General features: G+C 35.7%; 1 protein-coding gene across 2 annotated transcripts in view; it reads right to left on the bottom strand.

Annotated features, from left to right (window-relative positions):
• Positions 1-588: 588 nt before the first annotated feature.
• CDC73 (cell division cycle 73) overlaps positions 589-18,253 on the bottom strand; it is a 124,980-nt gene continuing 107,315 nt past the window's right edge. For both annotated transcript variants that reach the window (XR_004264151.1, XM_032262873.1), the window contains 3 exons: positions 16,218-16,318; positions 5,518-5,659; positions 589-4,716 (listed from right to left, as the gene is read on the bottom strand). Coding sequence is in view for 1 of the 2 variants with exons in the window: in XM_032262873.1 (XP_032118764.1) it covers positions 4,680-4,716; positions 5,518-5,659; positions 16,218-16,318 (280 nt within the window). In the remaining variant the exon portion in view is untranslated. The remainder of the gene's footprint in view (positions 4,717-5,517; positions 5,660-16,217; positions 16,319-18,253) is intronic.

The following is an 18,253-nucleotide window of genomic DNA, read 5'->3' as shown; positions in this document are numbered from 1 at the left end:
AGAACAGGCCAGGCATGGTGGCTCACACCTCTAATCCCAGAATTTTGGGAGGCCAAGGCAGGCAGATCACCTGAGGTTAGGAGTTCAAAACCAGCCTGGCAAACATAGTGAAACCCCGTATCCACTAAAAATACAAAACTTAAATGGGTGTGGTAGCGCACACCTGTAATCCCAGCTACTTGGGAGGCTGAGGCAGGAGAACCATCTGAACCCAGGAGGTGAAGCCTGCAGTAAGTTGAAATCGCACCACTGCACTCCAGCCTGGGCAAGTGAGTAAGACTCCATCTCAAAAACAAACAACAAAAACAAAAAGAATGAGGAGAACATTTTATCACTTCAAATGGCACCCAAAACTTAAACTCTAATCAAGAACCACTTTGAGAAATACCTCCAACTGGTAGTGAAAAATCACTTATAGTGCTTACTCCGTGTACATGAACTGCATTACTTACTAAGCACTGTAATCAAACTTAGAGGTTAAACAGCTTTCAGCAAATTTAAAGTAGATAGAAATGGGGAATTCAATGGCAAACAAAATCCTTGGACAGATCATTTGCTTAAATCTGACACAGCATCAACCCCAATTTCTGAATTTTGGCAATAAAAGTAGTTTTATTTTATTAGCTTTACTCATATAAAAATGCTTATGCTTTTCAGTAAATGGCACATATTTATAACTTCCAAGATGTCTTTATAAAGACTGCCTAAAATAATACACAGAAACCCAAAACACATAAAAATTCTGCAAGTATTATCTATTATGTACTTACTAAATGTTTATCTTTATACATCTATTATACATTTTCAATTTTTCGTTAGTTATTATCCCAACAGATATCAACAATGCTGGCATCAACATACTTCCAAATGTGGGAACAATATGCCAGAACACAAAGGACATGGCACTTCAAAATTCCTACTCGAATTCTTAAGTCAACTTCAGTCATTTCTCCGCTTTTTACTTCTAAAGCTAATACGCTGTCATTAGAATAGCTGGGTGAACTCAAACACAAGTGAATAAATAGTAGAAATTCAGTTAAATAATATTAAGGCTAATGTAATTAAATTTTCATTTTGTACTTAAAAAAAAAAAAACACACACAAAAAAACAGCAGCTGCCAACTTTTCAGTTGAGAACAAATTTCCATAGTTCTTATTTTATAAATTACTTCTCAGCATTCTATATGGACTTTAACCAGACAAACCAATAATTTCTTTATTAAGATCTTTTTTTAAAAAAGTATGTGTATGTGAAGGGCTTTAATAAACTTCCAAAAAAATTAAAAATAAAAAATTTAAAAAAACTTCTCTATCTTACTCATAATTTTGCACTTAAGCAATTTCAAAACACAAAGTTTACAGCTACTTCCTAGGCCATTAACTTGACCAGCTTTTGTAACTGTTTTATTTGTAATGCTATAAAATACACTGCTAATATCAAAAAACTTTATATACTTTAGTGCAACAAATATTCTTCCCCCCACAAAAAAAAGAACAATGTAATAACTTTAAGTTTTGTTACAGTCACAAAAATTTTTATTTAGGAAAAATATTCCCTTCAATATTTATTAGATAATGAATCTTACTTAAATGAATAGTTTACTTTTACTTTTCTGTGCAGACCAATTTAAAAGTATGCCACTTTCCTTTCATAAGCAAATTGTTTTTGTCTCATTCTGCATGGCAGATCAAAAATTAACATTTCTTTCTGCCTTAAAAATTAGGAGATTTTCCTCATTATGAATTAGTTGTTTCTATATGGATTACTGTTGTGCTGCTAAAAACAAAAAGTTAGTAAAGGTTATGGACACATGGAGAAAAAAACAAGCTGTAATACTAGTTAATAATGAAATACATTAAACATTATTTAAATATTAAACAGTAAAATACTCCTTCTATATTAATAAATAATTAAAAATTGCATTTGTCAAGGGGAATACAGGCCAATACCACCAATAACAAGGATGGTCTAGTGCAAAGGGTGGCCACGAAACAACAACAACAAAACAAAAACCACACACACATACGGAAAAGGAGGAGGAGGAAACACATTTAATACTGGTATTGTTTCCAGTAACAAATTAAACCAGTGATTCTGAATCCTTCCTGCACACTCAAATTACCTGGAGAACTTCTAAAAAAAAATACTGATGACCAGGTCTCGTCTGAAATTACATAAAAATGGGAATGAAGATTCAGGCATGGGGGTTTTTTAAAACTCTCCAAATGATTCTAACATGCAGTCAGGGTTCAGAGCAACTGACTGAAACCTACATATTTCTTACTGTTCCCTGACTGAGAAGAATGTCCTGTAAATGTAGAAATAGAACTTTCCTTTACAGATTGGGCATACATGGGTATCACCAGTTAGAAGTAAACTTATGGGTAAGTTACTAATTTATACTTCATTTCCATTAAAGTATCTACTTATACCTCTCCTCATTCCCTGTAATTCTGTATTCTCAAACTCCAAAACCAAGCTGAGTCAAACTACATTTTTGTAATAAATTTGTTACACTGAAAATACATCATTCATGCATATAAGTATTTGCTGAATGCCTACTATGTGCAAGGCACTGTGTTAAGTACTGCTATAGGACCATGTCATGGGAGAATGAATAGGGATTAGCTGAAAAATTTTGTTTTTTAGAATAAATGGCTAAAAAATAATGGAATGAAATTAATTCCATGGACGTAAATAAGAAACTAAATTGTCAAAGAGAAAAAACGCAGTGCTTATATTAAAGATCTGATTTTAAGACAGATGATCATCGCGTATTTGTCCTTTCCTAATGTTCCTTTACAGTTTTTCCATAAGCCTTTGAATATACATAAGGCAAATTCCAAATAGAAAAATAAACCTCATTCAAAGTAGATGTTCCTAATTTTAACCATATTCTGTATTAAGTAAAGTTCATTAATAAGTACAAATACCAAAAATCTTTATGGGAAGGTAGTTCATATTGACTTGTAGTAGTCTTGACAAGTAATCTTACATACAAACATCACAGATTCTGGTCCTTGACTATTTCAACATGAAGAAAGTTTACACAACACGTAATTTATTCCGGAAACAGATCTATATGCTAAGAAAGCCTAATGTGAACAAATTTGAATTTTCTTTTATCTTTAAGGAAAGAAGACACTAAAAAGGGAGGAAAATAGGGGTAGAATCTATTCAAACCTTGTAAGTATGCTAAAATCTAGTAATTTAAAATGCCAACTGTTCTCTTCTGAACAGCCTTGTAGATACCATATGAATAAATATCTTTTCTAGTTACTAGTGGTATGGACTTTGCGATTACTTAAAAAATAAATAATTTCTTCTCATTTTTGTGACAGTGTTAAATTTCATTAAGAAGCTTGATAATGTCAGCTTAACACCTATGAAAGGGCTAAATGTTTACCAACAATATGTTAACCTCGGAGAGAACTGCTGGGAATAAAAATGAAGAAAAAAATGACCTAAGACTGTGATCAGCAAAAATTCTGATGGCAAAAACAATTTGGGAAAGTAAAGCTTTCTAGTTGCTTTTAAGTAAAAAGAGTGAAATCAGGATTCAAGGAAAATGGTCACTTGTACCTTGGATGTAACATTTTGTCTAAAGTAGAGAAATAGTAAAATATTTTACTAAGTTAAAATATAGGTTTTATATTTTATACCATATTTAATACACACATAAAAATACCAGTGTTTTTCTCTTGTTTCTTTTCAATTAAGCAAATGTGTTCTTTGGTGTCTGGGAGTTTATCAATATTTAGGGATAATGGAAGATAAGAACTCCAAGACTGACAAGCCTAAACCTAAAACAGAAGACTCAAAATCCTATACCATAAAAATTAGAATCAAAGATAGACTAAAGAGAAAAGGAGCTTAAAGTCATACCGCAATAGGGCTGATACATATTCCTTCCCCAAATCATACTGTGGCTCCCAAAATAAAAAATACTACAGCCTATTACGGTTTTAATCTGTGTTTTGAAATTTTTTTCAAATGGAAAGATATCACAGATAGAAACACATCATTCTAAGTTTCAAAAATCACCAAAGTCAGTGAGAAGAATGTACATTCATTAAATGTAATCACTTGTAAGTAAGGAAATCTTGAAAAGGCTGCACAGTTCAATCAAATTGAAGAGTTGTTCTTGATTTTTCATTATTCTTTTTAAATAAAGATTTAAGTGTAGATATAGTGTACATACAGGTTGACATTTTGATTCATTCAAAATGGTCACAACCCTTTGCTTGGTTTTGGATGTTCCAGAGGCTAAAATTTAATACCATTCATAACACAGTATTTTCAGTAAAAAGAATTATAGAGCAATGAAAAATCAGAAGCAAGATGGCTCAGAGAGCCTTCTAATCTCTAAATATACACACATTTATAACCTGCATTTATTTTCTAAAGAAACAAATTTTAAGTAATGCTAATTTAACCAATGGAGAAAAAACTTCTATCAAAATATACAATTTCCATTACAGACTAGAAGGCTAATATTAAAAAAATATTTGTAAGCCAAAAAGTTTGCTTAGATGGATGACAGGCATCACCTCCTTGAAGCACAGAGCATCAAATAAGGTTATATAAAAGATCAATCTGTGACCTTCTTCATCTTTAAGTTCTTGATAAATTCATAAAGCTTGAGTCTCAATTTCCAGAAACAGAGGAGCCAAATAATTCAGAATCGCAAGTGGGATTTATGCTTTACCATGTACCTGAAAAAAAAGTATGATGGTAGGTTATAATGACTATAGGAGTTTCAGAATTTTTAGAATAATGCATGTGAAAATAAGTTGACATTTCTTAAATCAACAGAATGAAATGTTTTCTAGAAAACTGAAAATATAAGGACTTCTGGAATAAGCTAGAAATAACACTCCTCTTAAGTAATATAATCTAAAAGCTTCTAGCTAAAATAATATGCATTTTTCACATCTATTGTGAGAGACTTACACCAAGATGTTACAGATTCTAAGGAGAACACCTCAAAGAGAATGGATTCAGTGGTACTTACTGTGAACATACACTGTTCTTAAATCTGCCAATTACAAAACTGTTATTAAAGGGTTGTATCAACACTATACTAGTAATTAAAATAAATTTAAAAATTTCATTTCTTTCCATGAACTATGTGTAACACAAATGAATCCAGAATCAGAGATCTTTCAGTACTTGCAAAAACATAGGGCCCTTAATCCAAAGTTTCTTGGATAGATAATAAGGTTCAAAAAGGTCACACAGATAATTAGAGATTACAAAACCAAGACTAAAGTCTAAGTCTTCTGACTCAATTTAGTGTTCCCTCTATCAGGCTATTAACTCTCCAACTCTTTCTAAAGTAATTATGCAATAAAATTTTGTTGTAAAAATTATTTACTAAAGATGAGCATCAAATTAATGTTGAAAGAAGCAAATTAGGGAATAAGATTCACAACTTTATGGAACTTAAAATTTAATTGAGGAGACAGAAAAATTACAATAAACCAAAGATAAACACATTTTAGAAAAAAAATTACCTGTCCAATGTTTCCCAAAATCGTAAGAACACTGGTCTATCCAAATGACGTTTGTGATAGCTAAGTTCTAATACTGTTACATCCCACTTCTGAACATTCGGATCCAGACGAACTTCATCATACTTCAGATGGAACGCTTTAACTACAGTGAGGGTGGAGAGAAGAAAGAATTTTTTACTCAAAATATAAACAAAATTATAAAAACACTTTACAGGAAATTTTTTAAAAAATCCAAATCCAATTAATATCTGGAATGAATTCAAGACATTAAACTGAAGCCTAAAAAATAAAAGAAAAAAACTTCCACCAACTGAAGCCATAGTATAACCAAAGTGATTTTTAAAAAATATTATATTTAAAAATATTTTATTTAAGAATTTATTAAGCTAGTTTATTAACCTAGAAGAAAAACAATTTCTTCAATAGAACAGAAGATATGTGGGTGGCTAGAAATAAATGGGGAATGAAAACTAACAAAATTTGGTAAGAAACGATGAAGAAAAAAAACTGCTAGGAATTTTGGTGGTGTTTTTGGTAGCTACTATAAATGGGACTGCCTTCTTGATTTTTCAGCCAGTTCACTGTTCATGTACCGTAATGCTAGTGGTTTCTGTATGATGATTCTGTATCCTGCAACTTAATTCATTTACCAGTTTTAAGAGTTTTTTGGTAAAGTGTTCAGGTTTTTCTAAATCTCAGATCATGGCATCTGCAAACAAGAATAATTTAACTTCGACAGTCTTCAACAAATGATGCAGGGGAAACTGTGTATCTATATACAGAAGAACGAAATTAGATTGCTATCTCTCACCTCATACAAAATCAACTCAAGACCTAAATGTAAGACCCAAAATTATAAAATGACTAGCAGAAAAGACAGAGGAAACACTTCAGAACACTGGTCTGAGGGAAGGCTTTATGAATAAAAGCATTGGCAACAAAGGCAAAAATAAACGAGATATATCAAACTAAAAAGCTTCTACACAGTAAAAGAAACAATAGAGTGAAAAGACAACCTAAAGAATGGGAGAAAATATTTGCAAGCTACTAAACTGACAGTGGATAAGTACCCAGAATATACAAGAAACTTAAAAATTTCAACAGCATAAAAGTAATCGGATTTTATAATGTGCAAATAATCTGAACAGACATTTCTCAAAAGATGACATAAAAATAGTCAACAAATGTATGAAAGTATGCTCAATGTCAGGAATCATCAGGGAAATGAAAATCAGAACCACAGTGAGGTATCATCTCACTCCAACTGGGCTGGTTATGACAAAAAAGACAAAAAATAATAAATGCTCCAGAGCATGTTGAGAAAGGGCAACTCCTATACATTGTTGGTGGGAATATAAACTAGTAGAGCCACTATGTAGAATAGTTTAGAAGTTCCTCAAAAAACTACCAAGAGAGCCGGGTGTGGTGGCTCACATCTATAATCCCAGCACTCTGGGAGGCTGAGGCGGGCAGATCACGAGGTCAAGAGATTTGAGACCATCCTGGCCAACATGGTAAAACCCCATCTCTAACAAAAACACACACAAAAAAAATTAGCCAGGTGTGGTGGTGCATGCCTGTAGTCGCAGCTATTCGAGAGGCTGAGGCAAGTGAATTGCCTGAAACTGGAAAATGGAAGTTGCAGTGAGCCGGGATAGCACCACTGCACTCCAGCCTGGCGACAGAGGGAGACTCTGTCTCAAAAAACAAACAAGCAAACAAAAAACACTACCAATAGAACTACCATATGATTCAGCCATCTCATTACTGGGTATTTATCCAAATGAAAGGAAATGAGCATACTGAAGAGACTTCTGCACTCCCATGTTTAATGCGTACTATTCACAACAGCAAAGATATGGAATCAACCTAAGTGTCCAAAAACAGATAAACGGATAACAAAATGTGGCTTATATGTACACGATAAAATACTATTCAGCTATTAAAAAAATGAAATCCTGTCATTTGTGGCAACATGGATGAAAATGGAGAACGTTATGTTAAGTGAAACAAGCCAGAAACAGAAAGTTAAACATCGTAAGTTCTCACTTACATGTGGAAGTTAAAAAAGAGTTGATCTTAAAGAAGTAAAAAATGGAACAGAAATAGTGGCTGGGAAGAGTAGATGGGAGGGAGGAATAGGGAGAGATTTGTTAAAGCATACAAAATTACAGCTGGATAGAAGAAATAAGTCACTACAGGACGACTACAGTTAACAATAATATATAGTTTCAAATAGAAAGAGGATACTGACTATTCCCAAAGAATGATAAACATTTGAGATGACAGCTATACTAATTACAATAATCTTATCACCATACATTATATATATCAAAACATCACTATGTACCCCATAAATATGTACAATTATATAGCTATTTAAAAAATTAAACTAAAAAACTGTAATCAAAGATAAATCTAACATTTATTGTCTACTACATATCATGCACCAAAGAGAGACACAGTGACCAAGACAAAGTCTCCACCCTAAGAAAGTTTATATTGTAAGAGTCAACAGTTTAACAGATAAATATACAATATTCAGATAGCATAAATGCTACTGAAGAAAAATAAAGCAGAATAAGGACATAATACATGTGTGGGAGGTTTCCGTCAACAGTATTCAGAGAAGAGTTCTCGAGGAGATTACCTAGAAGTAGATAATTGAAAAAACAAGTTGTGCAAAGATCTGGGAGAGGAAGATTTTAGGCAGAAGGAACAGCTGACACAAAGGTCCCAAGACGGAAGTAAGCACAGAATAACCTATGTTAATGAATAATACTTTTAAATTTTACACTTGGAATTTTTGTTTGAGACAGGATCTCACTATGTTGGCCAGGGCCTCAAACTCCTGAGCTCAAGTGACCCTCCTGGCCCAGTCTCCCCAGCAGCTGGGACTACAGGCACACACCATCACAATCAGCTTCAGTTTACCCTTTTTGGTAGGCAATGGCCTATATACACATTCTCAGCTACAGCCTAAGAAACCTGAATTTTACTCCAAATTTGACAGTAAGCCACTGGAGAGTCTATAGGAAGAAGGTGAAATTGTCATTTTTAAAACACAACTCTGGATTGTTGGGCAGGTGATACATTCTAAAGCAAAACTTCCCAACTGGTATGTACCAAAAACAGGTAACAGACAGGTTGTAAAATGACTTACAATCTTTTTCTCTCCTTAATAATCCAGTTGATTCATCCCAGCTAGTTTACCATTATATCTGAAGTCCCTTTATTATCAAGGGAGCTTTTGTTTTGCATGTGCACGTACAAATATTAAGCTTTTTTCCCCCCCAGTGTTTTACTTTTTCGCTAGCATAAGATTATGATCAGTATCATCACCTGGTATTAGGGGCTGTAAAGAGAAAACAATTGACTTTTAAAGTTTCTTTCTAATAGCTACTTTATGGATTGCTTGTTTCATATTGCTTGCTGGCATACTGGCTTTTGAACTAATCAAGATTCAATTCTTGATAAATATTTAAAATGAATAATTTGTGCCCAGAAAAATTAACTTATTTCTAATCTATTTGCTTTTATAAATAGAAGTATCTTCATCAGACATAAATTATTCAATTTGAATCAAACAAATTCATTAAAGGGGCTACATGTTACAGGGTTCAAAAAACTTTCAAAGTAGTATTTATATGTACAAAATAAATTTGTCAAAAAATTTTCAAAAACTCATGTATTCAATGTAAATTAACATTTTAATTCTTTCCATTCTGCTTACTACACGTGTTGCTTTTCTAACTTGTTTAATTATTTGCTATAAATCATTCTTCAGAATACATGTGTTACATTTTTTTAAATTATCAAACTGAAGCCATAAAGGTCTAGTCTTAATAATTTAACAGATTTCAACTTTATTGATATTTATTTTTCCATCAGAATAGACAACTTTTAAAGCTGGGATACTAGAGTCCAAAAAGTATCAGTCACTAATTTTTAAAACATATAAAGTTTCACACATAAGACAAAATACTGTATTTGCATGAAGCAATGATGCCAAACTTATGCCAACATATCATAAAAAAATCTTTCTTAATTCAGAAAAAGTATGAAAAATTTTTAAGCCTCTGGAAGTTAAAAACAGAAGAAATACAGTTCTTTTATAAGAAGCCAGTTTTATGGTGGCACAATGAATTACAATCGCGAAAATATTTCACGCAACTCAGAACTGCCTGTTACTGCAAACTTCAAGAATGCTACCAACATTTTTTGAGGGGGATACAACACAGCAAGAGAGACAGAAAAGGTGCCCTTTTAAATAGTATTTAGATATACTGATGGCATGACAAATGATAAAGGAATAATACAGAAGATTATTAAATAAAAATATTTTTTCAATGGTAGCTGGCAATAATTTGAAGAAATTTATCGTTAAAAACATCGAGAGGGGCTTCAAGATACCTAACTAGAGGCATCTGGCACCTGCATCCTCCAGAAAGAAGAACCACGGTTCTGTAATTTACCAGGAGGATAAAAGCAGCAAACAAAAAGAATCAAACAGTGAGTAGATAATCACATTTTGAATAGATAAGCTAAGAAAGTACACTGGAGTTCAACAGATAGGTGAGAGGAAACACCTCAGGCAAGGAAGGAGACAGGAAGCCAGGATGGACTCACCAGTGGGATAAGGGTGAGAAGTCCCTAATGGTCCAAATTCCCACCTCAGACTCCTAGCCAAGGGAGAGTCACACGACCCTCGGGGGTGCTGACACCAACAGAGAAGGCTGCCTGGAGATCACAAGATGCTCCAGAGAGGAAGCTCATGCTTGGGTCCTACATATCCCCTAAGCCCTAAGCAGCTGCAGCACAGAACCATTCTGAGGCTCAGAGCCCACCATACTACATCCTACGCTGGGGCCCAACAGACCCTAGGTTGGGAGGGGGGAAGCACCTGAGGACAACATCCCCCTGCCCCCCGCTGCGAATCTGCAGACAATGATGAGACCTAAGTGAAAGTTACTGGCGGTGACCCCACAATCCCAACAGCTGAGTATTGAAAAACACCTTGAGGACGGATTCCCCAAATCATAGTCACCAGGTGGCGGAAGCTCACCTGCCCCAGATGCCTGCCTACTGGCCGGTGCCACTAAAAACAACGCTGCCCTTTCCAGCAGCAGGCCCCAAGTGCTGGTAGCAGTCTGCCAAGGCCCTGAAGAGCACCCCACCCCTACCTGTGACCTGGAGGCCTGAGGACTGGCCAGCTTGGCTGGGCTCTGTTCCTCCCCATCTGCTGGCCCAGCAGTGCCTGAGCACACATTTGGGAGCCTGAGGGTAGCCCTGCAACATCCTCCACGGTTGGCACATGAGCACTTCTCCCAGAGGCAGAAGATAGGCCCACCCAGCCTGCCACTACCACCACAGCTGTTACTCACCTGCACATACCACCTGTGGGCGTGGGCACCATCCTGACCAGCCCATCAAAGCCACAGTCAGCAACAGCGTGGACCTCTGGGGAGCCAGAGGGTTGCCCTTTCACTGCTACTTCCATTGCCCACTAGCCAGGAACCTGACCTGCTCACCCTCCAGGCTAGCCACTGCCACTGCTAGCACCCAAGATGATGCCTGGACCCACCAGCACAGGTGCCAGCATACGTGGCCTTGGGACTCAAAGAGAGGCAGGTTCAGCCCACTGCTGCCACCACTGGGGCCTGAGGACTAGCCCACCTGATGTCACTGTCCCTAGCAAAACTTCCCCACAGCCTCCACTAACAACCATACCCTAAGCCACTGAGGAAACCACAAACACTACTGACGCTGTTTATAGGTAAATAAATTATATGGCCAGTACCAAGAATCAAGGCCAAAGTGCCCCATCCAATCAAAATCATAGGTACATCTTCAGAAAAAGCCCTCCACTAAAAAAGCAAATTCAAAAAACTGCAAGAAGCAATGTTTACACCAGATATGCAGATATAAACAGAGGACACAAGAAAACAGAAAAAGTAAGAAATTATGATACCTGTCCCCCCCCCCCCCCCCGCCACAAAAAAAAAAAAAAAAAAAAAAAAAACTGGCTCCCAATGAAAAATAAACTTAAAAAATATCAGAAAAAGAATTCAAAATAATGATATCATAGAAACTGAGTGGGACACAAGAGAACACAAAACAACATCGGAAAACTGCTTCAGGACACTGGTCAAGGCAAGGACTTTATGGCTAAGACCTCAAAAGCACAGCCAACAAAAATAGACAGATGGGATTATATTAAAGTAAAAAGTTTCTGTACAGCAATGGAAACAATAAACAGAGTGAAGAGCAACCTGTTGAATGGGACAGCATATCTGCAAACAATCCATCCAACAAGGAATTAATATCCAGAATATGCAAGAAACTCAACAATTAAAAAAAAATCCCATTAAAAAGCGGGCAAAGACATGAACAGGTATTTCTCAAAAGATGACATACAAATAAATAGCCAACAAATATATGAAAAAAAGCTCAACATCATTAACCACCAGGGAAGGGCAAATCGAAACTACAATGAGATATCATCTTACCCCAATTAGAATGGCTATTACTAAAAAGACAAAATAACAGATGCTGGCAAGGATGCAGAGAAAAGGGAATTCCTACACTGCTGATGGAAATATAAGTTGGTAGAGCCACGATGGCAAACAGTATGAATATTTCTCAAAACTAAAAATGGACTACAGGATGTAGTTTAGGGGTACATGTGCAGGACTTTTACATAGTTAAACGTGTGCCATGATGAACAGCTGCACAAAGGAATAAATTCCAATGTTCAAAAGCAGAGTAGGAGACTAGTTAATAGTAATGTATTTTTATTTTATTTTATTTATTTATTTTTGAGATGGAGTTTCGCTCTTGTTGCCCAGGCTGAAGTGCAATGGCGTGAACTCAACTCACCACAATCTCCACCTCCTGGGTTCAAGTGATACTCCTGCCTTAGCCTCCTGAGTAGCTGGATTACAGGCACCTGCCACCATGTGTGGCTAATTTTTGTACTTAGTAGAGATGGGGTTTCTCCATGGTCAGGCTGGTCTCGAACTCCCAACCTCAAGTGATCCGCCTGTCTCGGCCTCCCAAAGTGCTGGGATTACAGGCGTGAGCCATCATGCCCGGCCAACAATAATCTATTATATATTTCTAAACAGCTAAAAGAGATGACTTGAGATGTTCCCAAAACACAGAAATAACAAATACTCAAGGCCATACATACCCTAAATACTCTGACTTGATCATTACACATTCTATCCATATAACAAAGTATCACATGTGCACCATAAACATGTACAATTATATATCAATAAAAAAATTTTTAACATCAACCAATGAATAAATATAGCCACCTCAAGTATAACATATTTAAAATATATCCAGATATCAGCTTAAACTTCTCATTCTAAATTTATAAAGATTTGACAATTTTATGCAATTCAATATTTAATATCTTCTCTCAAATGATATATTTAATGATAATTATGACATTAAGAAAATATAATACAATTTTCTATCAAGGCCCATAGAGATGCTCCCAAATACCCTCAGTTTTCCCCTATGCTATACAGTGTATTCTGATGGAGAAAACGACCGGAAGCCACAAGAGTAAAAGCGAGAAGACCAATTAAGAGCTAAGAGCTAATATACTCCCAAGTTTCTGGCTTAGGCAACTTCCTGAAAAGGACTAACAGATAATAAGAAATAGTTTGAGGAATATGGAAGAGAGTAAAACAATCGAACCTACATTTGGAAAAGGCTGAGTTTGACATACCAATGAGATATCATAGAGAAGTTATCTGATAGTGAGTGGGTTATACAGGTCCAGAATATCAAGCTAGAGACCTAATTTTTAGAATAAGGGAATATAAATGGTAATGGAAAGCTATGAGATCTTCTTGAGAGGGTATTTAGAGGGAGAAAAGGGTATTTAGAGGGTGTTAAGGGACAAAAGAAATAAAGACATAAACATATACATTTGATCGTTGAACAACACAGGTTCCAACTGAGTGGGTCCACTAGATACACGGATTTTCTTCTGCCTCTGCCACCTGGGACAGCAAGACTAACCCTTCCTCCTCCCTCAGCCTACTCAATGTGAAGACAGTGAAGATGAAGACATTTATGATAACCCAATTCCACTTAATGAACAGTAAATATATTTTCTTATCATTTTCTTTTTTCTAGCTTACTTTATCGTACAAATATAGTATACAACACTACCATGCAAAATACGTGTTAAGCGACTGGTTATGTTATCAGTTAAGGCATCCAGTCAATAGTAGGCGATTAGAATGCATATTTTGGAGGAGTCAAAAGTTATATGGAAGTTTTCAACTGCGTGACTGTTGAAGGGTCCACTGCAGTTGCTAATCAGAGGAAAAGTTAGCAAGGAAATCTGAGACAAGGTGTAGCAGGTACTTGGAAAGTAACTTAAAAAGGAGTAAAGGAGTCAACAGAATCAAATTCTGATAAGTTAAAAGTATCCATTATTTGAGTCACTGGTGACTTTAGTGAAAATAGTTTTAGTGCAGAGCAAGAGCCAGACTATAGGGGATTTGAACAGAAAATGAGTTGGTAGAGACCATTCTTTCTAAAGTGTAGCTATAAAAGGAAAAAGCAGCAGCTAGGGGAAAGGGTGAGGTTAAGGGTAAGGGTTTATGTTTTGTTGTTTAAGATGGAAGGGGAAAGGCCGGGCGCGGTGGCTCAAGCCTGTAATCCCAGCACTGTGGGAGGCCGAGGCGGGTGGATCACGAGGTCAAGAGATCGAGACCATCCTGGTCAACATGGTGAAACCCCGTCTCTACTAAAAATACAAAAAACTAGCTGGGCATGGTGGCACATGCCTATAATCCCAGCTACTCAGGAGGCTGGGGCAGGAGAATTGCCTGAACCCGGGAGGTGGAGGTTGCGGTGAGCCGAGATCGTGCCATTGCACTCCAGCCTGGGTAACAAGAGCGAAACTCCGTCTCAAAAAAAAAAAAAAAAAAGATGGAAGGGGAAAGTATTCTTAAATGCTGAGAGAGGAGTCAGTGTAGAAGGAATAGGTGAAAGAGAAAGAATAGCTAATGAAAGTAAATCACTGATGACTGTTAAAAGAAAATTCTCTAAATTCTTATCTAAATTTCAAAAGACTAACAATTTGAAGAAAATACAAAACATTTTTGTATTCTTAATGAATTTCATACATTTATATCTTGAAGACACTCTAATCATTTTGTTGAAATATTATTCAACAAGGCAAGCAAGTAGGTAAAACAATTCACATTGACATTTTACTTTGATTCAAATTCCCATTCTTTTTAACTTTCTATTTACCAACTCTGTGCATTACTCAAGTTTCAGAGATAACATAAAAAGCTATCATAATGTAATAATAGAATTTTTTTTTTTAAATGAATGAAGGTAATAGAAGAACACTACAACTTTCAAGCTTGGGTACTTTCTATGGAAATATGATGGTACCACTAACAAAAACTGGGGCTGCTAAAAACAAAGGACATTTCACAGGACTGTTCATAGTACAATCAATATTCATAATAATTAAAGTTGTCACTTTTTTTTTTTTGAGACAGAGTCTTGCTCTATCGCCAGGCTGGAGTGCAGTGGTGCAATCTCGGCTCACTGCAACCTCCGCCTCCTGGGTTCAAGCGATTCTTCCGCCTCAGCCTCCCGAATAGCTGGGACCACAGGCGCGAGCCACCACGTCCAGCTAATTTTTGTATTTTTAGTAGCGATGGCGTTTCATCATGTTGGCCTGGATGGTCTCGATCTGTTGACCTGATGATCTGTCCACCTTGGCCTCCCAAAGTGCTGGGATTACAGGCATGAGCCACCGCGCCCAGCCTAAAGTTGTCACTTCTAATAAACATATTTGTTTCATGAAAATGACATTTTAAAATTAATTTTGCTTATGTTACTAATTTAATTGAATAATTGATTAAAGAATTGTTGGAATACCCCTTCCTGCAAATAAACAGGCGAAATTAATCTTTTGTTGTATCAATTTATGCTCATATGTTTAATAAATATTAAACATGCATGAAATAATTCACTCAGCAGATATTTACTGAAAGCCTCTCTATGCCAGGCACTCTTCTGTGCTGAGGACTCAAAGGTAAATAAGGCACAGGAGGACTCTCCCATCATGAAACTTGCATTCTGGCTAGGGAACACTTAGAACAACAATTAGAAAATGTCTAGGAATGGTAAATGCTATCAAGAAAACAAAAAAGCTTAAAGCGCAAATAGGAGACGGTGATAGTTCTTTGAAAGAAGAAAGTCAGAGACAGATTCTCCAAAGAGAAAACACTTCAGCAGAGCCCTGAATGAAGAGAAAAAATCAATCAACTTACAATCATTTCAGATGAAAGGGAGAGCTCGTAAATGTCATTATGGCATTTTAATTGACACATTTCTGTTCATCAAAAGCCAACCCATTTAAAACTGGCATTAATTTTAATCAAAATGTATGGACATGCAACAGCATTAATGATTTTTAAGTGATCTAAAAATAATTATTAATATTGCGGATAGGCAATATTCACTTTCAGATATACCTACACAGAAAGTATTAATGTACAAAACTTTTAAAAATATGTCACAGGTGCTTAAATATTCACATAATATATATTATTTAACAGCAATCCTTTGATATACACATCATATGCGCAGAACCATATGACTCTCTTAAACAAAGTGAGAACATTCAGTAACAAAGAGAATCTTACTTTTAGCAAATATATCAACTGGTGATCCATCAGGCAAAAGCCATGGCCAACCTTTGAACTGCCATGCAGGACCTTGCACAAAAACGGCTACAACGCGGTCCCTACAAGTAGAAAAGGGGGTGTGGGGAGGTAGGGGACAGAGGGAGATTATCTCAAACTTGAGCTTTAGTTACTATAAATCCCTTAAGACAACAGTCCCATAATCGTTCATGTGACAGAGTCTTATCAATCCTTCTATGAGGCAAATACAGTAAGTACTTACCAACTTCTCTATGTGATATTGTCATTAGAGTGTATTAATGATTGTTACACTTCCCACACATCTGGTTTTTACATCTAAGTAAACATAATGGCATGGACAACACTTGTATGTAATCTTGTTTGCCTTTTCTGTTCCCTTCCGTTAATTACAGCAGGGGCCCACTATTCCAACGCAATAGGGAATAGTGGTTGATAACTATTAATCAAAAATTTGATTAAAAAATCATTTAAAATTTAAACACATCTTAAATATTTTACTTTAAAAACATTACATTATAGGAACTCATCAACCATATTATGAGGCCCCAGGGCCTTATCTGAGTTCTTCTGATTACTTGGGAAGTAATCTGAGCACAGAAATCATTCAGACTTTTATAATTTTTACAACTGTTTTACAATTGTTTCATTCACCCCAAACTTATAAGTGTTTTTTAAAGCAATTTTCTTCCAACCAATCAACCTAATTTTCCCAGAAAGAACAAACTTCTTTGTAGGCCCTCAAATTTGATTATTTTACAAAATATTTAATTAAACTGAGAAATTATAAGTAGTACTGCCACAAACAGTTAAAGACAGTAACTAAAGAGGCGGGAACAAAACAACAATAACAGTAATGGTTAACATTAGTAACATTTACTATGAACATTTACTATATGTCGAATGCCATTTTAAGGACTTTATGGATTACTTATTACGTTAACACATTTAATCTTCAAAACAATCCAATGACCTCGCTGGATACTATCAGAATCCTCATTGTACAAATGAAGAAACAAATGTGTGGGTATACTGGAGAACAGAAACTGAAGTAGAAGTAGAGAGAAAAGGAAGAAGGGAGGAAGGGAAGGAGGAGAATAAATTATTATGCTGGGGCACTGGGTATGCTACTGTTACTATTTGAGAGCAGATAAATCATGAGAATGGCCATCTCAGTATTATAATGAAAATAGTCTTGACCTTGCAACTCCGTGAAAGGGTCTTAGGAACGCCCTGATGTCTGCAGACCACACTTTGGTAACCATTGCATTAATGACGACCGCAGACACAAAACAAAACATTAAACCAGGGTTACCTTCTATTCAAGGAGAAGATCTACAACAACTATTAAAAACTGCAAGCTTAAAATTTGTTACCTGCTCAAAATCTCTGAGGCTAAAATTAAATCTTAGAGCAAAAAAATTTCTCCTTTCATGGGACACATGCCTCAAACTGTCAAAATCATCTTTGGCAATGCAGAATCCACTATTAAATAATCCTTCAATTTTATGATGTAACTTGAAACAGCTGAAAGCCCAAGATGCTTGCCAAAGCAAAGGGAATCTGCTGGACAGAGGTCACCTATATTTTACTGGGTCTCACAGGATCAGCTGGGAAGCAGGATAATAAAAATGTTATTCCCCATGAATTCTTGAAAGGACAATTAAAGGAAAATAAAGAAGCAGGGAAAATGCTGGAGGCTTCAATGGCTGGAGACCCTAACTAATACACACAAGCAGTATTTTACAGCATAGTGATGACATTTGTATGCACTGAATTATTTCTGCAAATAACTGCAAACATAAAACACAAATGATGTAACTTTCTTACTTGGTTTTCAGCTTGATATCTACAATTCTCATCTTATTCACTTTCTGTATCACTCAAAGTATCTATTAGGTGCCAGGGGAGAATTATAACTTAAAAACTCTTTATTCTGTAGAAAAATTTTAATATTAATATTCTCATTGCCTTGACTTCCTAATACCTGAACTCACAAGTACTTCAAAGGTAAATTC

The sequence above is a fragment of the Sapajus apella genome, unplaced genomic scaffold, assembly GCF_009761245.1.
Source record: "Sapajus apella isolate SASKATOON/1434 unplaced genomic scaffold, GSC_monkey_1.0 scaffold132, whole genome shotgun sequence".
Lineage (NCBI taxonomy): Eukaryota > Metazoa > Chordata > Mammalia > Primates > Cebidae > Sapajus > Sapajus apella.
This window is presented reverse-complemented; position numbering and strand designations above follow the sequence as displayed.